The 24,482-nt window shown below is 40.1% G+C and overlaps 1 protein-coding gene across 1 annotated transcript; it reads left to right on the forward strand.

Annotated features, from left to right (window-relative positions):
• Nucleotides 1-3,885: 3,885 nt before the first annotated feature.
• Nucleotides 3,886-24,241, forward strand: LOC135478015 (neurogenic differentiation factor 6-A-like). Its single transcript, XM_064758268.1, has 2 exons — nucleotides 3,886-4,008; nucleotides 22,812-24,241. Exon 2 carries the CDS (start codon nucleotides 22,821-22,823, stop codon nucleotides 24,051-24,053), a length of 1,233 nt encoding a protein of 410 aa, XP_064614338.1. The 5' UTR covers nucleotides 3,886-4,008; nucleotides 22,812-22,820; the 3' UTR covers nucleotides 24,054-24,241.
• Nucleotides 24,242-24,482: the final 241 nt, after the last annotated feature.

Here is a 24,482-nt window from a genome sequence, read left to right on the forward strand (position 1 = left end):
CCATTTTCGTAGCCGACCGTCAGCGTTAGCCTATACTTAACGATTGTTTCAATATCACTTTCAGCGCCTCTCATTCTGTTAAGCTGAACCAATCGAGCGCTGATCAAGTCATTGTCATACAATATTTGGATATATGTTTAAATGAAAGAAACCCCTATTCAGTGACCAGCGAAAATGAACTATGCACTCTTTACTCTTGATTCGGTTTGCTTGTCTTCCAAAGGTCTGCCTTCTCTTGATCGGATTTAATAGAAACTGGCCGTAAAACCCTCGTGCGTGACGCGCAGCCGTCTCTGAGCATCACCCCGGCATGCTAGGAACCGTTTCTTGGGGTTATATAAGTTGCGGAACGTGCTCCTTTTCCGGATTGCCTCGCAATCCGCGTAATTAATTAACCGCCTCTGTTATCCAATTGTTCCGTCGTTCGCATTGTTCCTTTTCATCAAATGATAAAGCGAGGTTTTACTGAAACGAGATGTTGGAGCTATGGTTTAGCTAGATCTCTCCTCATATATACAAGTTTTCATACGGTACTCTTTATTTAAAAAAAAAACCCACTAAAAAAACATTCACTCCCTCCCCCCACCAAACAGCCCGAATTATACAGTAACATAATATTTAACTGGCCAGTCGCATTGGACAATTAAGGAAAAAGAAAATAACAGTAACAACTACGCTTGAATCCAAAATATTTGTACCAAAATAAGAACGATGTTTACGATGCTCAACATACGTTTGAAGCCAGACAAACTCTATTAAATTCTCTACCTCGGAAAATTGCAGAGGCAGTCGTTGTGTTGGTGGGCTATTGTCGATGGACCAAAGCTGTATAATTCCCAAAGTAAATCAAACAAGTGGAACCAAAATTCTTAGAACAGAAAACAGTTGATTCGAGTTAAGACCCGGAAGATTGTATATTGAGGCAATATGACTGATCAAAGACATGGGCTGAGACATGTAGGACTGTCTTGTATACATAGGCCTATTACACCAAAAAAATGATTTTGATTTTATAACTGGTCATATATGAAAGCACTGTTTTCGTGTGTTCTTTTTCTTTCAATAATATATTATTACATACATATACAGAAAATCTTTGAATTAACTTTTCCCTGTCAGCTAATATTCCGGGTATATCTGTATACGATGCATATTGCCCCCATGGCGTGTCCAATTCCTAACTCATGCAATTACATACAGGAATATAGGAATCATTGACAAAACCCCCCCAAACTATTGCCTTAAGTTTTCCATCACTACATATACTTTTTTAAAATCCTCACGCCCATAGGGCAAAGCATGGGCATATATCTTGGCTGTTTTTTTTCGAACGGTTTTATATACTGGAAAATTTCGACCTTATGTCCCATTGGCTTTTGCGTTCATGTACAAATTTGTTATGCTCTTGATTTAACATGGTTAGATTCCTAATATGGCTAAGGTCTGATTTTATGCTCAGTGAACGGATACGCTATATTGATTGTAACTACCATGACAACAAATGCAACAGATGTATGGTGCTTTAGTAGTTACTATCAACTTATAGCCTAGAGCCGTTTTGTGAAGTAGGGCCCTGGTGCCTGTACATAGTTAGTTTTAAAGACACCTCACCTTTCTCATATATGACATGTATTAGGAATATACCTCTCCGGCCGTACGTGGGATGGTCTGCCAACAACCTGCGGATGGTCGTGGGTTTCCCCCGGGCTCTGCCCGGTTTCCAGCCACCATAATGCTGCAGCCAATGCAGTTGTCCAATATCAGAGTATAAAAGTAGCAGACTTAGTTCATATTAAATACACTGTTGCACAATTTGGCTTGGGCTAAGTACAAAATTGAACACTTGGCTTAAAGTTAAATCTTGTATTAAGTCTTAAACCAGTTTTGAACAACTGGACTCTGAAGTTTAATTCCGGAGAATATACTACTGCTTAAGTACTTAAGGCATTTCATGTATATGTGATATATTTTTGGTCATGACATCTTATTTATACAGGTGGATTTAGCCCCTGGAATACTCTTTGTGCACATGTTTGTTTATTTATTTGATTGGTGTTTTACGCCGTACTCAAGAATATTTCACTTATACGACGGCGGCCAGCATTATGATGGGAGAAAACCGGGCAGAGCCCGGGGAAACCGACGACCATACGCAGGTTGCTGGCAGACATTCCCACGTACGGCCACATGTTTGTGTAGCATGCCATGTAAACAAAGTGTGTATCACAGGTACACAATTTGGTGCATATTTCAAAGTGAATGTGTCAACATGTGCTGCACAAGGTACACATTAATGTGACTGTGTAAATTTGTTGTAATTAATGTGTTTCTGTGAGAACCAGTTTGTGTATGTTCTCAAATTGCACGATTACCGGAGAAAACCACCGACCTTTGACAAGTTACTGGCCAATTGCCCCACATGTGATGTACATATATACACACCGTTCTGATGGATGACAAGCGGTCTTAAATGATCGTCAGGCTGAGCCAACGGACACACGAGAGTTGCCGACGGCTCATTGCCACAAAGGCCCTATAATCAGTGAGAGCGGTGCACTATTATGTGGCGCTTCGATTAATCATACATGCTTTACATTTGTTTCATAATCTATATATATTATAGCAGTACGATTCAATTCTTTCCGAACATCACTAAATATCAAATAAGGTTTATGAATTCACCTTAAATCCCTGTCCAATAATTCCCTGTCTAATAAATTATGTCGGGTGTTCGAATGCAGCTAATGCGTGCTAGTTTTTATTTGTACGAGGATCATGGCATGTACACTATTGTGGCTGAAATGACCATCCATTTTGTCCATAGATATATTCGTGTACAATTAAATATAAGATTAAAATGTTAATTAATATGATATCATTTAATAAAGTACTCAAGTACTGTTTTAAGTGCGTATGTTCAATTCCTTCCGAACATTACTAAATATGCATATATGAGTGTGTAAGCATGTAAGAAGGTTTATGAATTCAGTTTAATCCCTTGTCCAGTGAGACTGGGCTTCTTTGCTCAGACTGAACACTTTCGCTATAGGAACCATATATTATGTCTAATAAACGATGTCGAGTGTTCGTATCCAGCTAATGCTTGTTGGTTTTTATTTGTACGAGGATCATGGCATGTACACAACTGTGGCTGAAATGACCATCCATTTTGTCCATAGATATATTCGTGTACAATTAAATATAAGATTAAAATGTTGATAAATAGGATATCATTTAATAAAGTACACAAGTACTAATTTAAGTGCGTATGTTCACTTTTGCGACAGGTTGTTTTAAGAGCACGATGCTCTTAATTCGCCTTTGATGAATTGATCCAAGAACATTACTCCTCAAAACTTCGAAGGAAACAGATTATGGCATTGTTCTTCAGCAGAGCCGAATTCTGGAGAGGCTCATTGATTTGTCGTGCACAAGGCCCGTGCAGGTAAAGTGTGTGGCGGTGTTCGGGAGTCGCATGGTTCTCGCTGTCTCAAACTCTGACAGATGGCCATCCTTTAGGCCTCATCGCTCGTCCAACCAGACACAGTTGTCGAGTATCGCTTTATTTGCATAATAAACCCCGAAGACTCGCCTTGCGATATTGAGCCAAGTTTCTATCGACATATGGGACGGAAATGGACCATTCCGGGAGAAGCTATCTCACAATGACTCGCCACCAAACATTTTTGGAACGCAGACGTTGATTGGCTGCACGCCCTCGCACTTCAAGGCTGATAACGGTATATAGACAGAGAGTGTAACGGGATGGCCTTAAAAGAAAAACAATCCGGACTATAACGGAAACCAACGTGACTAAGGGCTGACCGGGCCAATGGACAATCTATCTGGAGCATGATTCACGATTAACGCTTGGGCTGGAACGAAGTGAAGAGACACAGTGGCAATCAACAACAACAACGTTCTGGAGAATTGCTGATAAGTTGGGTTTTACGAGCATCTGTCGGAGAGCCCAGATTCAACATTTGTCAAGAAAAGTCTGAGCATTCGGTAAGTGTTTTTTCTTTATAATTGGTTAAGAGCATTGAAATATTCTTGACATTATAGCTGTAGGAATTGGTGGTCAATATATCTCTTACATTTTTGGCAGACATAACAAGTGTGTGCAGATAATAACATCAAGCGGGCAGTGTGACCACGTAATACCAAAAACAGACATTTTGCTGTTACAAGTTACATTAAAAATTGATATTGATTTACTAGTTCATGGTATCTTAAATTTACGCCATATTTTCATAATAACTGAGAATTTGAAATTTGGACGAAAATTGAACGATTCTTCTTTATTATTATTATTATTATTGCCTTGCTATATACATGTATTTTGATATTTTAAATAATATTGACAGTTATCTACATTGTTACCGGAATGATTTAGTATAGCATGAACCTGTAAGTGATGTTATTGTGGGAATGTATAGGTACAATATCTTTGGGATGAATGCGAACAAACACCCTTGAAAACTGTTTTTAATAATTGCACTATTATACAGTCAGACTTATTCAGCTATTTGCGTCATATATATTACGCTGTGACACTGAAAAAGTGAATTAATAATAATGATAATAATTGATAAATTGAGTTAATTACTCAATCAGATACATCTCTATGCGCCTACAACAAAATAATATTGGCGATTCTTCGGTTATGCAATATTCTGTAAATATAGATAGGTATATTTATTTATTTATTTGATTGCTGTTTTACGCCGTGAGTATTTCACTTATACGACGGCGGCCGTCATTATGATGGTGGGAGGATATTTATCGGTATAATTCTATATTTGTCTGCTTATACTCCGTTATAGATATTGTATCGCTCAGACCTCATTACACGCACACAGGGCGGTTTGGAACTGATCACTGCGTTATGGTGCGACCGTTATTCTGTAACGGTCCCCAGGCTACGAGCCCTCGCAAAACTGACAGATGTCCACGTGTAGAACCACAGATTGAATTATCATTGGTGAGAGGCTTAAGATTAAGTCTGTGCATGTATCTATATAGCAGGTCTATATACCGTAATCGATATATCTATATAGCAGGTCTATATACCGTAATCGATATATCTATATAGCAGGTCTATATACCCTAATCGATTCCAATAATTTCATTACATATTAGATTAAAAAAGAACAACAATGAATTATATATGGCATATGTGATCAGTGTCAGCTGTAACAGTATATTAGCCATTGCATAGAAAGTGTGCCTTCACCCTGATGCATGGTATATTACTGTAATTTCAAGGCGAAACAAATTTGTTTATGTTGTGTTCATTTTCGTTGCTGAGTATTTGATATGTTGATATACAACTTCGTCTAATTTCTTAAAACTTATCTTAATCTTTTTAGAGAGTCCTCACCGGCTATAATACGAGGGTCAATTTGTAAACTTCATCACACTGCAGTCATTTCGCTTCTTTTACTCGTTCTACTTCGTATTTACAACATGGAGGCAACTTCATCTCTTTGTTACCGTAAAACTTCAGTAGTCGTAATTATTCCGAAAACTGAAACCATGTTACATGCTGAAGATTTCAGCACTTTATTGGGCCACCACCACCAGAAGTACAAAATGGATACATAATTTACATATGTCGTTACTATCCATTAAATTGTCCAGATGTTTTATAATAAAATGATGAAGGACTGAGTGAAAAATAATTTCATTTCATTTTTCGGAGGACCACTATGATTGTGTTTTTAGGGGTATTCACCGTGGGTCTTTGTTTCCGGAGGGATAGACATAATCCTCACTCCAAAGACTTTCTGAGCCTTATACTGCTCCCAGCATGGTAATGTCGAAAAAAAAAAAAAAGCATGCACTTGCAAAACAACGATTTGGGGTGACTTGAGGAAAAAGCGAAACAGCTTTGATTCATAAGGTTGATTATGATGATTACCCTAAAATTGTCATTAAATATTTATCTCGATGTTTAACCCTTTGATATGGGTGTTTGATAATGGCTTTCTGCGTGTAGCAGTACTGCAGGTAAGCTGTCAACCGTTCACAGGTGACAAAACCTGAATTCACCCGTATTTCTACTCTGCTTTTGGCCCAGTGTCATTTAGTGCGGGCTTTTTACACTGATCATTCCCACTCGCTTATACTCCACTATAGCTCGCTAAATGATTATTATTATATATACAATTCGCCTTAGCGATTTTTGATAGGTCCTGTCGAAAAATAAAGCCCGGATCTCCCTGCATGGATAACCCAGTCTGTGTTTTGTATATACAGTATCCGTTTTCAACGGACTTTTCAGTATAAAATATCGACCGTTCAATATCAAACCCCCAAACCCCGTTTGTGATCTATTTTTTTGTTGTCATTTGCGAACTGACGCCACTTTAAACTTTTAAACCAGTGTTTGCTAAGAGAAATCTATGTATATATCAAATTTTAAGCATTTGTGAGGTGACGATTTTTTGCCTGGATTTTAAGGGTATTTGCGTGTAAAGTATACACAACGAATAACATTCTGTGATAAGTGTGCGAAATTAGAGTAGTAACCGCACGGTTACTCACCTCATACTAGACAGATCCAATTAGTAGCCCCACCCGACGTATATCACTTCCTCACCCATATCCCCTTCCCCATTCCTTTGAACAAATCTCACCTCTTTCGGAATATCAACTTTTTTGTTATTACCTGTAGTCACGAGATCTCATTAAAATCTACCTCTACATTCATCTATTCCCAATTCGTCCTTCTCAATTTCAATCATCGGCTCGTCGGACAATGACGATGGAGTGTCGAGTCTGTCACTTAGCCTCCTTTACAGGCGGGTAAGCAAGGTGCACTTTCCTCGACGCCCTTTTTTAGTTTAAATTGGTCATCACTTCACTCAATATTCTTTACAGCTCATTTGCGAGTCATTAGAATACTTGTTTTCAGTGCACCCATGACACGGTATCCGCAATACAAATTAACTCTCTTGGCAGATTGTCTGAAACTTCGATTTTTAATGGATTTGGCTGTTCGTATACAAAGAGCACCTTAAAGATAATTTATCGCCAGCTTGTTGATAAGTGTATACGACTGGATACGGTATGATAGCATTGATGCTAAGGCAAATCGGGTTCTAAAAAAACCTGTTTGTGTGACAGACCCTCTGCAGAAGAGCTTCAAAACCTGCAGTTCTGCGCCTTATCGAATGGAGGAAAAAGGCTTTGTTTGCATGGGCATTCCAAACATGTCACCATTTTGTCCCAGTCTTTTCACTTAGTTTTCAACTCTGATAAATCGATCTTAACCCCATCAGCCCTCTCATTTATAGCTAGCCAAAATCGACCATTCACCCCTTTAGATATATAAATTAGTACACCCCTTTTTAAAACACACACTTTTCATGAATGAATTACATGTGATGTATAAAGGTGTCGTGTTTGCTTCGGGTAACTGCTCTTTTAAAATGGGTGTAGTGACGAAATACAATGAAGGCTTCCTTTTGACACCACAAATTAAGCCGACTGGGTCTGTTGTATATGTTTTACCTTTCATGTTCATTTTGTATGTGCACGCACATTTGAAAGGCATTGGGCAAGGGGCAGGGTATATTTCAAAAGTAGACCCATGCACATATTGGACAGCTGAAACTCACCACAACAGCACGACTTTTAAAACTTAACTCCAAATAAAAACAGACTTTCAGCCTTCGACAATCTCCGACAGGAAGACAAACACATGATTTTAAAAAAACCGGAAGCATTAAATATCTTATAATAATGCAAATATGTGTTTCAGTGCTAAGTAATACTCGTGATAAAAGTACCAAACGCCATACTTCACAATAATAATAATCAGCAAAATGAACAAAACATCAAAATCAAACGTGTGAAATTTCAAGTTTAATGGCCAGTTGGAGGAAATGGATTTGATTAATTTATTAAGCATTAAATAACACTTCTTCGTTGTAAAATTTAGAAATTTGCATAGCCTGTTCACCTCTGACCTTTGGGACGTTCTTTATTCGGAAGAGCTGGCTTTCGCAGCGACACTGTCTGACAGTTTGGCCACCAGGGAAATCTCACAGGAGACACTGCGCATGCGCATCACTGCATTTTAATTATTGCACTTGATTATACATCCGGAACTTGTCTAATAGCCGACGGCGTCAAAGTGGCACAATCTCACTTTGAAATATCGCACGCACTGCCATGAAATGGGGATTTTGTGGTCACCATGCACTTTGAGAAACATTGATGTTTCTTTGTTTCATCTAAATAAAGCCAAAAAATCTAACATAAAACAAACATGGCTATTTTTCTGTTTAACCTAACGTTTACGTGCTTTCTGCATGTTACTTGCTCACCACGTCAATACTTCGTATACTCCAACAGATTCTGTATGTTTCATTAATTTATTTCTTTAATTGTTTCCAAAAGTTTCCAAAGTTTCACAGTTACAATCGTTTGTCAATGCAGGCTAATCGTGTATTAAGGGTAAAGTTGTATTTCTATACCTCTATATGATATTTTGTGTCATCGCCACATGGTTTGAGTGCAGCTTGAGATGTTTAACCTCTTTTTTCTTACTCTAAGACTTAGTTTTTTGAAGAGTGCAGTGATAGAACTGCTAAATACAATAGTCAAATAATTTGAAATAGCGTTTTGATTTGCTGCCGGGAATATTGTTATTTGTTTTTCATTTATTTATTTATTTGATTGGTGTTTTATGTCGTACTCATGAATATTTCACTTATACAACGGCGGCCAGCATTATGGTAGGAGGAAACCGGGCAGAGCCCGGGGAAAACCCACGACCATCCGCAGGTTTGCTGTCAGACTTTCCCACGTACGGCCGGAGTGAATCCTGTTCTCTGTATTGTTTACAGGCTAATTAACCTTCTTTAAGGTTTAATGTGCATGTATATTATGTAGGCGCGAGAAGGTATGAACACTGTAATGTTACCATTTCCGATGGTATGCTTTATGAAGCGTATAATTAGCTTAGTTAGTATAGTTACAATTTAAATACCACGGACATTATCTTCGCACATATATTTGGGATGAGTACATTTTCTTGAGTTGTAATTTTAACATTGGCGCTGCTTTCACGCCTACATGTAGATTATTGTCACATTATCGCAAAGTTGTCCCTGCTTTACCTCAGCAGGGTACACAGTCTTATTGTATGCGTGTGTATTTAATAAAGTGTTACATATATTTAAACTAGAGGCGATATTAAACGTCCTGAGGGTGAGGTTACCAGTCATTGAACGGTTGTCCAGTTTCACAAACACGAATATCTGAATCATGGCGGCTCAAGAAAATAGAAGCCAACAAAGACTTCGCTACCCTGTATATGCTCTCCCGTCTGTTGTATACTGGTTTAATACGCTAATACCGCTGTAACGGTCTGAAGGCGAAAACTCGAACAGATGGGTGTAGGGGTAGTCCGGTAACCACAAGTGATCTGACGATATAATTACTTCGCAAGACAATACCTCAAATGCGCGTAACGTCATACATCAACCGTGCGTTCGCTTAACGGTCCTTCGGCGGCTCCTACGCGCTTTCAAATAGAGCCGATTCGTCCGAGCCTCGAGTCGCCTAAGCAATGTACACTGCCGATAGATGACAATCTTGAGCTATTATTGTTGGCCTCAAAGCCTTCAGTCGGATACACCTCGCTATTGTGCTGGAATCAGAGGAGCAACTGTCGACGAAAAAGGTTCTCCGCTATACCGCGCAAGCGTAGGTCGTCCGACAGGCCGGCGGTTTCCATATCACTCTTTGTTTTGCCTATGACACCCGTCTCCGAGTAATGGTGATAATTGACGTATATTTTGCACTCAGTAATTACCTAATGTCCACACGTCGTCATCAAGGAGAACGACAGCCAGAAGCCGGTGATTGGTGCAGACCCTTTGAAGGCACCATATGTTCATTTAAATCACACGCCTCAGTACTGCATATTGTCCTGTCTTTTTCTGACGTCATATATCAGATAATGCCAACCGCTGACATGCGTAACTGTACTGCCCACTGTATATTTGATATATTTGGATTTGGTATATACTTATTAACCATTTAGATTTTCTGACTCAGTTTTTCATTACTAGATTCTGTTCACTATAAACAACTAGATTTAGTCTCTAAATGTAACACTCTCGCTGTCTTAGCCGGTTGAAGTGCCGACCGGGCGACTGCCAAGTCCTAGACCAGTGAGATCGCGTGTTCGAATCCAGTTCTCGCTGGTTCGGCGGCGGCTTTGTCAGGATGTTAGTAAGGTGTTTGCAATGATAAAAACAAAACCAGAGAAGATATTTGGAGTATGCGTGTTATATACATTCCGAATGTATGTGTAAGAGTATGAAGGAACGTAGCTTACGCCGGCGTTTATAATCCCCAGTCACACCGAAAGCGTGTCGAGCAGAGATGCCGGTCAAGCCATAAGGTATAATGCATATAGCCTCTGTATATACTTAACCTGGACTTATGACAAACTTATTTCTTTATTTATTTGATTGTTGTATAATGCCGCACTCAAGAATATTCCCGTTATATAACAGCAGTCTGGTTTAAAGAGTGGAGAAAACCAGAGTGCCCGTAGTAAACTACCACACTTCGCCAGGTACCTGACAAACCTCCTGAATTAAGTTTGCCTCCGAAACAGCGAGAGCTGGGATTGAACGCGCGACATCATTGATCACTGGAAGGGCCTGGTAGAAGCAGTCAGCCATAGAATGGCCAAATGGCGCGGAGTAAGAGACTACAAACTGTCGTGTAAGCTACGAAAACAGCATATATGCAAGGACCTTAGGTGGTATGGGTATTCACCTCCAAATATAATGTCTCAGTTTTGTGATGTTTCCGTTCCTGTACGTAGGAACGAGATTTCGTGAAAATGTTGACTCCATGAAGATTTACTTTAGGTTCGTTTGTGACCGGATAAAACTAATCTGTACAAGATTCGCGTGTACTGCTGACATCACGATTAAGAGAGCGCGCGCACGCGACACGGTCTTCAATATTGAGACAAGTGACGATGTAACAGATAATGGACCTGTCGGGCAGGCGCGGTATCGCGAGACGTCGGTCTGCACGTGCTCACATCAACACTAACACGATTCTATTTTTAGGATGATTTGGGAAATGGGGACCGGGCGGCATTAGTACGATACGTCAAATATCAGGCGCTGATTAAATGAGGCGCACGACAGAAATTCTTCTGAGGATTAAATCTAAGCGCCTGGCTAAGACATTATTTAGGGGAAAGATTCCCCAGGGGAACCCCTATAATGGCAATGTACGCCGTCACAGTGTTACCCCAAGTAACTGGGTCAAAACGTCAAAGCTTCGCCCCAAACCCATTCTGGAAAATTAACACCGATAAATATTCCCCAGTCTTGTGCCAGTTTCGCGAGACAACATAGTTACAAGTGTAACATACATAGAGAATATATTCACATGGGCTATGTACTTTCAGTATCTAAAAGGGAATATTAAATAGTTAAATCGTTTATACATTGGTTAGAATACAAGAATGACTTCTGGAAAATTATCACCCTTAAATTTTCCCCAGGCAGGCGCCATTTTCGCGAGAGAACATAGTTACACGTGTTACTAACAGGCAGAATAAGTTCACATAGGCTGTATACTCTCAGTGTCTAAAAAGAAATGTTCAATAGTTTTACATATAGGTTTGGAATGCACGGTAACTTCTTGGCGAAGCTGGATGGGTGAAGAAGGGGTTTGTGGGAGTGGGGTGGGGGCGGGTGTGGTGTGGGGTGGGGGTGGGGGTGGGGGTGAAAATCGTTTCATAATACCTACAGCATATCAAGATGGTATTTCCTAGTAACAAGCCATTCCGAACGCTAAGACGTTTGATAAAGTCGTCCCTTAGGATTGCCATGCCCAGGTAGACGCTGGGAGCTGGACATGGCGAGGCATCAGTTCACAGTATTTTGTTAAGCCCTTATTTGACATTTCCCTCCCTTTTTACTTTTTTTTGCTGTGTATGTATTGAAAGAAATGAATAATAATTTTTGGGATTGCCAAATATAAGTGTTTATCAGATCCATAGAATACATGAGTAGACGGTAAATGCATGTCTGATCGACAGGAGGACCACTAGTTGACTAGGCCACCAAAACATGGTGGATGTTTATGCAAGGTTATTAGAAATACTTTTTCTCGTAAGTACAAAAGACATTGTTTTTAAATAGATATACTATCCTCTGAAAAAAGACAATTTAGTATGAATAATAATTTACATATTTTTATCAATAAAGTCTACCTGTACGTGTATGATAATGTATAATAGGCACACAAAAAATCCGCTCATTGACATCACTTTTTACGTTCATTTCATTTTCTATAGACACATCCACTATACACTGAACTCACTAACGTTATGACATCATTAAACTCCAATTAACATATCTTTTCCACATCCATGGTTTTTAATCTCCATGTATCTCATCACCATGGTGTCGCGTGCACGATCCATGTCGTTGCATTCATGCGACTGTCTCACGGGCATGTATTATTCATGAGTTTTTAACTTTCATCCTTCTGTCCTTGGATTCGGACAGATGTGTCGTTCTTATTTAACACGTATATGTTAGTATTAGGGATATAAGATTCATCAAACATGCACGAAGAGTATGCACGGTTCGAGGTGGGCAGATTGGAAGCCAACAAAAAACACGCTATATATGTTTATACCCATGACAACCGCTACGGGCCACGTGTTTGCCTTACACCCACTCTCTCCGAGACAACCTACAGAAATCTCTCCAGTTACCTGCCCTCGTCAGTGTTCAGTAAAATATTCCGTGAAGTATACGCCAAAGTTGTCGCCATCCATGCAGCGAATTACAGCCCAAATACAGCCTTTTGTTTGTGAACAATGGTTGCACCGAAAAGCTGAAATGGTAGATAATAGGGCATTAGGAAAAGACGGGTTGCTGGATGCTCGGCAGGGTGCGGGTCCTGTTTCTCTCTTAGATCTCAAACCTTAACAGATGGTCCTTTTTCAGTTGGCGTTCTGAATCTCTGTTTTCTATTGTCCCGCAGCTCACTGCCGTCGCCATTTTGGATTTGATGGGCCCCGTGTAGCCTATGATGACGCAATGACGTTCTTTTCGAGATGAAATGAAAACTCACTTAACAATTTTGATTTCCTTCTTTTTTCTTTTTGGTTTTATCCCCTTATACATAATTGGCTGGTTTTGTCACTGATCATCTGCGACGAAAGCTTATAAATGTAATGAGGTGGATGAAAACAGAACTTCTAGATCACCGATATATTATAATTACCAAAACTTACCAAATTAATTTAAAGATAAAAATGTAGGTATCTCTTGTCAAAACTAACATAAATTATTTTCAGTTTAATTTTAAAATCATGCTGACACCAATCATACATATTAACGTGCAAATTAGTGTGATTGTAGAAAAGTTACGTACATAAGAACTCTGAGACCTAAGCTGTATAGTTACAACTGGAAGCTATCACCTGTTTTTTTTTTTGTTTGTTTTTTTTTTTTTTTGCATTATTCGTATTAAGAGTTTGACTAAGATGAGAATATGTTGGAAACTCAGACTGTAGCTATGAAGTACGTCATGTTAAGGGTTTCCTTGACCTAGTCGTTAGCGTGCCAGCACGGCGCAATGACCCAGGAGCCTGTCACCAATCCGATTACTGCGAGTTCAAGTCCAGCTCATGCTGGCTTCCTCTCCGGTCGCACGTGTGAAGGTCTGGCAACAACTTCCTCCGGGCTCTGCCCGATTTCCTCCCACCATATGGCTGGCAGCGGTAGTACAAGTCAAGTATTCCTGAGTACGACGTAAAACACCAATCAAATAAATAAATAAATTAATAGGTCATGCAAGAAAAGTCATGCAAGAAAAACTTGCATCTTACACTGCACGAAATTAAAAATTTTGAGAAAAAATCAGAAAAAAATTAGATAAAATAAACTTTAAACAATAATCATGATTAAGGAATAAATCTGACCAAAAAAAAAATGCAGGGTAACTTTTATATACGATTATCTAAGGCTCAAATTTAGTGATCAGTTCCTATTTTAAACCTACCTATTACGCCCGTCTTAATTTTTGGAGAGGCCTGGTGTTTAATTTCAGCCAATTAACTTCACTTTGGTTTATTATGATGCGGCTATTGAGACTCAATCTCTGCTATTCAATGGGACCGGCCAAGAGTATGATTAGAAGACAGTTTACACAGGCTGCTTTCTCGGATCGCCAACCTCGTTTCCGCTATAAAACCCAGCCATGAAAACCATACAGGCAATGATATGCTAGTTCAAAGCGCATTTCAATTATTATAGGACCGATTCGCCGTTACTTGTCAGCACCTCAATCCGTGATTACTTCCCTGGAAATTATCACTCTTCTCTTTTGGAGTTAATTACGTCCTCGGTCACCTGCTTCTCGCGACGTCGCACGTGACGAAGGGCTAGGAAGAAGATCAAAAGAGAGGACAAGAGGCCCTTGAGCACGGCAGCGCACGTGCCCCGCAAAGACATGTAAATGTGTCCTCAAATAGACGGGCTAGTGGCCCTTGTTTGCACCCCAGGGATGAGTTACCCCGAACAATGAATCCGGATTGTATAGGGAAACAATCGCGGAAGTGATGGTGTTTAGTTTACACAATCTTAGACATGCTACTTTTCCGGTCGGAGGAGGGATACAAAAAAATGATTGTCCGAAATGCGGTCGTAAATCTCATACGCTGCCTGAAGAATGGTTTTCTGGCCTAGAATTATCACGATTGTACGTCCGATAAATTCCATAGCCAATTTAGGCAGTAAAATATCTGCTAATTAAATAAGGATATTAAGTTATTGTGACAATAGCCGGGTTAGGGTTGCAGCCTGTGTAAGCTAGTTCATTAGATTATATTTGTATTAATCATGTGTATTCGGAAACCCAACAGCAGATATTTAAACAAGGGTGTAGTTTGACGTTCGCTTGAATGTCATTAATTTGAATGAGGATTTTAGTCAAATGTATGCGGGATATGCCAGAATAAATCAAGTGAACCCTAACCGCTGCGGTTTAATAAAATGTTTAAAATGTGTTTCGTTTATCTCGATTTTTTGGGGGTTTTTTTGTTTTTAGGGAGGGAGGGGGGCGTGTATTCATTGTCTGAAAAGACTATGAAAATAGATCTAATGCACTTTATAGTTACGAACAGATAAGCTCGTTGAAGACTGCGACACTTGATGACTGACAATAAAAGAGCGAAGCCCCGCCTTTGCGCGTGCGGCCAGGTGATATCAGTTAAGGGCTGTGTTGGGCTTATACCATGTGCAGACGAGGTACTCTACGAGCATGTATAAAATCCGTGTTGAGTTGGACTGTGTTGATGACTACGGAGCTTTGAGCACGATAAAAGCATCTTCAACACGAGTCTGCAAGGTACTTCATAAAGTTGTATCCAGCGCATCAGAGTTAGTGCTATCAAAATGAATGTACATATAGACGATATTGTTTGAGCGCAAGTACAGGTATTCCTGCAGGGTTTCAATGTACCAAAACTCCAGTACACTGATTTTTTAAAATAGTATTATGCAGTAGCACACTGCAATGTTCCTGGCTTCTACCAAATATGTTTTTTTTCTTTAATTTATTTATTTATTTCATTTTTATACATTCATATTTAATACGGCCTTGTGTGACTTTACACATGTAAAATTTCTATTATGAGCTACAAAAATAAAGGTAAATATTTCTTTAATTCACCTTTGTGGTGAAAAGCTATTCCTGCCATGTACCACCCATAAATGCTTCCCTATCTGAAATGCGTCGTCAAATAGATCTGATTTTCAGTACCCATTTATTCCATCAAGTCCTATTAGACAGTCGCACTTCGGGTAGTAGCCCGAGGGTCCAAACTGGGGGAGGGAGAGAGGATGTACAAAGGCTGAGGTGCCCGAGGGATATAACCCTCTCACAGCCGAGCCCTTGATAGTTTCTAGTTTTTCCGCTTGAAGAAGAAAAAAAACCCATTACAATGTACTTGTTTTAGGACGCAATCTGTCCCAATACTGGGTGTTTTGGGTTAAGCCAGTACCCTGTTTACACAGCGTTTTGACGGTAAAACTGGGTGTCTTTGGTTAAGCCCGTGTCCTGCTTGTAAAGTATTTTGACAATAAAACTGCGTGTTTTGGGTTATGCCAGTGCCCTGTTTGCGCGACATTTCGACTGTAAAACTGGATGTTTTGGGTTAAGCCCGTGCTCTGTTTGCACAGCATTTTGACTTTAAAACTGGATGTTTTGGGTTAAGCCCGTGCTCTGTTTGCACAGCATTTTGACTGTAAAACTGGGTGTTTTGGGTTTAGCCCGTGCTCTGTTTGCACAGCATTTTGACTGTAAAACTGGGTGTTTTGGGTTAAGCCTGTGCTCTGTTTGCACAGCATTTTGACTGTAAAACTGGGTGTTTTGGGTTTAGCCCGTGCTCTGTTTGCACAGCATTTTGACTGTAAAACTGGGTGTTTTGGGTTAAGCCCGTGTCCTGTTTGCTCAGCATTTTGACAATAAAACTGCGTGTTTCGGGTTATGCCAGTGCCGAGTTTGCACAACATTTTGACTGTAAAACTGGGTGTTTTGGGTTAAGCTAGTGTCGAGTTTGCACAACATTTTGGCTGTCCTGGTTCACACAGATTATCTCATCAACACACCTGTTATATCCCACCACGTACCAGGGCATAGCGGCACAACCACTAACCTCTATCATCCCGAATAAAGCTGAATACTTATCAAGTACCCCAAGCTCTGTACCAAGATCGTGACCACAGTCAGATAAATAAATAATTTAATAAATTAACAATATGTAAGAGAAATGAAACATGGCACATTTTTGACATGTATCATGCACACGTAGTTTTCTATTTAATTGCTACATTACAGTTGAACACACATGGGTAGTGGTAAATAATTTCTGTTCGAAGACCACAAGTATTTCTAAAAAGAATTACATTGTAAATTGGCCATGTGTCCTATTCTCGTTTCTCTGAATTTTTTTTTCACCTTTAAATCTGATCAAACAAGTAGAATGCAATAGGCAAAGCTAAATTCCTTCTAGCTGCTGCTAGCATAAGCACTGGATAACTGTTGCCGTTGTATGTAATTGTGAACGCCACAAGGTAACTGTAGTATGGCGGTGGCTGTAAAATATCTCATTCCGTAGCCTTACGTGAGGGGAGGAAATATGATAACTCAGTACAAGTTTGTAGTTTACCAATGTGTTTAGAAGGCATGTATAAGCGTAAACCCTAGTACAGTATTTCTCTGATCTCCGTGATATAGATCTATTTTGATCTATACTTTCACAAGTTCTTCAAAGGTAAAACTACTGACGTGCTTTGCTCACCAGAAATCCAAATGACTTGACTTGACACCAAAAGTTAGAGAGACTAGGCGTTGAAACAGTCAGTTACCAGCCATCAACCAAAAGGTATGCTCCACGTCAATAATCGCAAGGCCAGTCCCCAAAAGCCGTTTAACAGAAATCACAAAAGAACTAAGAAAGTATATAAAGTATGAAATTAAGACATTTTCATGCCAAGAGAAACAATCTACAGTTTTCAATGACGTTGAACATACGTTAGTAATGTTCCAGGCGATTATATGAAATAAGCTTCTAAATCATGTATATGCTGTAAGGAGTCGATAATCAAAATTTGTTCAGGTTTGATTATACCGTCCCTAGTTCCGGGTTAAGCGGAAATAAGGAAATTTATGAAGCATTTTTCATGTTGCAGAGATTATGGAGACTGTCAATATTTACTCACAAGAGAATTATACTCATTATGAATTTGCTGATGTGAATTTTCAAAACAATTAATTCAATCCCGACTTGCATTATATGGATGCATATGAGCGACTGATCAGCCGTATATAAGATTGAAATTCGAACACGTGGCCTCTTGATGAATAATGTGAGATTACAAAAGAGATAATGCATAATTGCTAATTTTCAAGTCATGAACTACAAACCAATCAGAGATTAAACAGGAAAAAAAATGGAAACAATTTCCACCAATTTTATGATTATGATTATTAACAAAACTAAAAGGCCCCCACCTTACGTTTACGTTTACGTCCCCCCCCCCCCCTTAAACTTACAGTGTTTCTGGCTACAGTAACAGTACTAATGGGAAATGGCAATGTGTAGGCCTACTGTATTCTGTAATCATGATAAAAAAAACATTAGCCGCAATTCATATTGATGGATATTCAAAGAGTGCCTTCATTAAGTTGCCTGAGCAGCCGCCTTAACCAAAACAGACTGAGGCTAATTGTGGCGCCTCCGTTCAGCCCGAGACATCCTCTTACCGCTGTAATAAGCTATGTCACTTTGTCTTGTCGTTAAACCATCATCATCAGAACCAGCGACTAAAACGTAAAGAAAGAAAAAAAATCGAGGTCTTTGACACCCATTCTGCGAGATGGAAGTCGATCTGCGCGCCCTTTGACGGCGAGATTGTCTCCGAGGGGACATAATCGAGTTAACCAGAATGCGTTCACTATTCCGCGCTTCCGAATAATTGGATTATGGTTAAACAAAGGTGCGCGGTTCAGGCAACTGGCATTCAATAACTGGAAACAACGACGCCGCTTCTGCTAACATCTGGGGCCCCCGCTCTGCTCCAGTCTGGGCACCTCCGTCTGACTGAGCGCGGACCCGAGAGAAAACCCTTCTGTGCGCATCGTGCTGGAAACTTAAGTTGGACCGTTATGATACCCATCTGTGAGAGGAAACGTCTCAGTCGATCAGAGGTTCTGCTACCGCAATTGGACAATTTAATGAGTACTGTTCAAAGCTATATTGCACCTTATAAAATGCTGATATCATTCCAGAGTATTATATCTCGCTTGACCAGTAATTTTTGTAGAACTCCTAAAGGTGTACCTTGTTTACATTAGTTAATATAATAAAAACAATAATTTGGTAACTCTACGGTACTTAATTAAGTTATTAGGCGTTTTGCATACATCCTTGTTGTACATCTTTTATTCATATTCCTGCAATCAGTTGACGTAATTGTTTCCAACGCCGAATGTTAATTAGTCATAAAATATGATCAACAAATTCAAAGACCCAACTGTACAAGCTTAATTGTACGTATTTTGTTTTGCTGACAGGAAACTGGTGTGACAATCAAATGTACAAATGAAATGCATACTAAAGTTACATGCATGTAAACTGCATGTAAAAGTAATCAGATATACACAGAAACCGCATGCATACGAGATTTTCGGGTCATTAAGCTTGTACACACACACACTTTTTCAAAACTGAGCAGCGCGATATTAGTGGTGGGGTGTTTTGTCCAGTCATGGATGTCTGACGCGGCTTTGCTTACAAGAGACGAGTACTCCGCAGCTAGCCGTGTCGGAAATTGATAGAAGCAGAAGACAGATTGATTGTAGCAGACGACAGTATCCTGCGGGACCCGCAGACAACACTGCAGTGTGAGATGCTGTAGATTACAGCGGGACTAATTTCATTACAAACCACTCAGCAGTATTGCAGGGGGGAAATGCCAAGCAAACAAGATGAAACTGAAGCTTCAAAAACGGCAGAAATGTCAGACAGCCATATCTCATTAAATGTGACCGTGCACACGTCCATGGCTGCAGACAAAAGGTATTGGACAACACGAAGAATCCTTGGTCGTACAATAGCAGAATTCGTCTTGAAGGTTTTAACAGGATTCGCGTGATCCCTGGGAATATTTTGCTCTCTGTAATTAGAGTGTTCGTTCGGGATGATTTTCTAATTGACCACTAGGTAAATACTGCTGCAGTGATCAGCTCTCATCCCGGCCACATGGTGACCACGAAATGACCATGTAAACTCCAGCCCAGATGGACGCTTTTTGTTATTCTGTCTTCAATGGGTGAATCTCACGCCTCAATTCAAAGGCAGAAAATACATGTACACCCTAAAGAATGATCCCAGGAAATCCAACGATTATAACAAAATTTGCTCCTCGACATAGTGTAATTTGTGATGGATGGATTATGTCGAACTGACTGCACTTTTCGTTGTTCTGGTCAGTTTTATTTTTAATTTAAAGTATTGCACAAAAAACAGTTTCGATCTTGCTTCGAGCGGTTTAAAGGTGTTGAATACGCGCAATTAGACAGAACAACCGATAAACATACATCGATTAATCTTCAACGATATATATAAATTCCGTTTAGCCCCCCCAGAGGGCGCGGTTGATATTGGCCTTGTACAAGCTAATGCGCCACTTGATGGTTTAACGGGCCGTAATAAACACACTGCAGAATCGGAACTTTTGTCATTCTACCCTGTGATCCACTTCCACGTTTGTCATAAATCCGATTTATTGATGGCACTTCAAGATCACCCCGGGCAACGCACGTGCAAATCGCCGTCGTGACTGTCTAGAAGGTTATACCTCACGCTGATGTTTACCCTACACAAAACTAAGCGAACTATCAATGATGGGCTAATACTGGGGGAGGGGGGGGGGGGCAGATCCGGGTAAACAAATCTGTAACCTTATATGACGCAAAGTCTGAAGTGTTATTAGATCCTGCAACACAGCTTCCTTTGAACTGTGCAGTTTAATTAAATATGCAAATTACCTTGGAGTTTGACAGTAAATGGCGGGTTGTAGACAACACAAACAGTATAACCTTCCCGTGGCTGGTCGGCAAATTTAATTACTCCTGGCCAGGTAAACACGGAACGAGGCTGATCACATATTAATCACTTCGAAACTAGCTGGCCTTGATTAATGCAAGGTGATAAAGTTTCTCGTTCAACGGCATCACGCGAGACAGTTAAGATGGCCCCTTGAATATTTCAGATTCCCTCCACGCCTATGAAGCTTTGTGACCATCGTAATCACAGGTTGTCATAAATATCGAAGTGGAATTAGATACACGGACCTTGCACAGCCAAACCACATGCTGCAGGTGAGGCGGCACTATTCCGGCGACTCCCCCGAGCCGGTGTTTTACAGGTGCGCCGAATCAGCCATGAAATAATAAATATCTCATTAAGGTAACCTAATTGCAATCTGTGTATGGCCTTTTACTCAGCAAAATGTCAGTAAAACACAGTGAGGTGGGTTACTACCACATAGTGCGACTGCCTTTTATCTATACCACAGCATGCTTTATCAGACAAAACACGGAAACATTATGTAAAAACGATAATATTGACGTTCTTGTTTTTTTTAAGTTGTTACCTAAATGTATATTGTTTCAGTCACCTATAAAACCTATCACAGATGTATCTTTGTAACTTTCATTTCACATCGTTAAGTATCTTCTTCAAGAACATATCCCATGGATGCTTTCATGAAATTTAGAGGACATGGGATCTCAACTTTAAGATTAGAGCAAGTATTATTATAGGGTCTGCGTATAGGCTTATATGTATATGTATTTTGTCAGGTAATAAAATATGACTTCACCCAGAGATGTTGTATTATAAGCTGTGGTTCAAATATATTGACTTTAAAAGAGCAAGTTGTAACTTCCTGGCTTGTCGTTCAGCATAAAGGGGACAGTGCAACGACTGCTTGACCCGTGTCAGTATAATCGCTCGGGCGGGGCCGCTTGCTTGCCTCCGGTATGGCGTCTCAGTGAAGCAGCACTAGATAAAAGAGCGGTGGAAATCCGTCCTGCAACAAGGAGGCATATTACATACACTCTAAGGATTCCTTCGTCGTCAAATGACTGAAGAATTGTTAAATACGACGTTAAACCCCAAGCACTCACTCACTCAAATATATTGTGTACAGCTTAAATTCATCTACATGTCCGATGCCAAAAGCCTTTTGTCCAGGACTACTTCACAACCTGTATATGAAACCTCCATAGGATGAATAAACCACACACATGAAAACGAACCACTAACAGCACCAAGACAAGATGGCATTAAATGTCCGTTACAATTATTTTCCCTGGAAATATTGGCACATCATCTGTGTGTTTGCTCGAGTTAGTCATGATTCATCCGTCTCTCTGTCCAGAAAACGTCCCATAAAGTAATTAACTTTGCAAAGTTACCCATCCTCGGTTTCCGCCGTCCTATATTTAACCGCTGATTTGACCTCTCTTCTTGAATGATACGTTAGCGCAGGCTTGTGTCACAAGCGATTTGGTAAAACTTTTAACGAAAGACAGACATGTAATAAAAACAAACTGAGCGCTAAAAATCACACTTGAATGCATTGGATGATGGCAATGTTATAGGTGGATATGAGTATTCTGTTAGAATGTAGATCCCACTTGGTATGCGGCAGTTTATCTATGTGAGTTGTTTTCCTTTAGTATAAACACCCATCAACTAAATAAATGATAGAGGTTCAGATTTTGAACAATACACATATATATGCATGCACAAGATTTTTTTTTGAAATTCCACATCTTAGGTTTTTCAGCTGCAGTTCCCAACTTGCAGTTCTCATCAGCCTAGCAGAGAAATATATTTAGTATCCCTACTCAGTTTCAGAATTACCAAGTATTTTACCTCTACAATTACATGTCAGAAAAAAACTTTCCATCGTTATATATATCCCTGCTGATATATATATAAGAAACTGTTGTTTCGAACTTTCGTTCTCGCCATTTCGTTGTCAGTATCCTTAATGAGAACGAAATGTACGAAACTGCAGATGGAATTTTACGATGTAAAAACTGAGAAGGTTTATATTTCTTGTTATACCTCTTCACCACTCCAAATGTTTTTCTAATTAAGTATATTCGTGTATGTATATTTGATTAAATATATGTTTTCAATAGATTTCTTTTTTTTTCTTCAGAACTGAACAATGCCAATAAAGATGCCCGAGGATTTCCTTATTGAGGATCAGTTAGAGGACTGTCTGACCGATGAGGATTTGGAAGAGGACGTCATTTCGGACACGGACACTCTATTGGACATGGATATGGACAAGCCAAAGAAGGCATCTAAACCAAAAAACAAGAAGGACGGCAGTGGGAAGCGAGGAAAGAACAAAAACCCGGACGAAGTAAAGATACCGAAAAAAAGGGGACCGAAAAAGAAACGAATGACAAAAGCTCGGATTGTGAAGTTAAAGCAGCGGCGTGTGAAGGCCAATGCTAGGGAGCGAAACCGGATGCATGGATTGAACGACGCTTTGGATGAACTGAGGACGCACGTTCCCTGTTATTCCAAGACACAAAAGCTCTCCAAAATCGAAACGCTACGCTTGGCGAGGAATTACATTTGTGCCCTGGCTGACATTTTGAAGAACGGCGTTAGACCAGACAGTGTGTCGTTCGCCAAGGCTCTGTCCAAAGGCTTGTCTCAAAACACAATGAACTTGGTCGCTGGTTGCCTTCAGCTGAACCCCAGAACTCTTTTACCGGACACGCCGATTCCCAAGCCGTACCAGCTGATGTACGGTGGTCCCGCAGACTACAACAACCCATTCCAGACCATCAACTACAACAACGCCTACGCCATCAACAATATAAACGTGGTCGATTGTGGGCAGCAGGTTCCCCTCTCCCATATGCCGCCACTATCTCACCCCCACCAGATTCAGCCAGATCCAGAGTTTTCCTCTTATTTGCCCTGCCCAGCAGCCCAGCCTAATTTCCAGCCGACCACTTCCCCACAACACAATTCCGCATCACCCCAACGTCTTAACCACTACCCAGAGTCCCCACAGAGGATGCAACAACAACAACACCATCAGCACCAGCAGAGTCCTTCACCGTTCTGTAACCAAGGAATCACCCGCCGCAACACTAGTCCCATGCATGCGGATAACCGCGAGGCGTCTCTTCCCACGGGAACAATGACGTCATCAACTTTTGTGCGTTACGCTCAGCAAGAAACGGACTGTTTTACCTCAAACTTCAATGGCGGCGGTGTCATGTCGCATAACCAGGTATATGGTGAAAGCGTTGTGGACAGTATCCCCGAACAGAATCCTTACATTTTGTTGGAAGATTTAGCGGACATTCAAAACCAACCTGTTGTGGAGCACGAGGCTCTGGGCATGTTAAATTCGGTACCGCATCTTTATCATTGATATGCAATTAATACATGGGCTTTGCAACTGTTCTAATACTATCAATGGAATTTGTGCAACATCCCGATATCAAGGAGTATAGGAAATACCTATAGCATTCATAAGCAGGCATAGACAGTAAACAGATACACAACAAGTATGAACACATAAACATTAAATGACACTTATTACATGCGTAATCAAAGGCCTTAAATGCTATCTTGCTGAACGCAGTATTGTGTGTACTTTGTATGCCAGAAAAAACAGACAACCCTTGATGTGCCTTTTTTGCCAATGTGACTTATCGTGATATGTTTGTAAACTGTTTTTTGCAAATTTAAGCCCATTTGTGTCTAGCTCGTATAAGGTATTAGGTTATGAGGGGAAATGAAAATGGCATACATCTCATTGCCATTACCAAGTGTCCTTTCTAGAGATCTAGAATCACAG

This window comes from Liolophura sinensis, chromosome 11 (assembly GCF_032854445.1).
Source record: "Liolophura sinensis isolate JHLJ2023 chromosome 11, CUHK_Ljap_v2, whole genome shotgun sequence".
Classification (NCBI taxonomy): domain Eukaryota; kingdom Metazoa; phylum Mollusca; class Polyplacophora; order Chitonida; family Chitonidae; genus Liolophura; species Liolophura sinensis.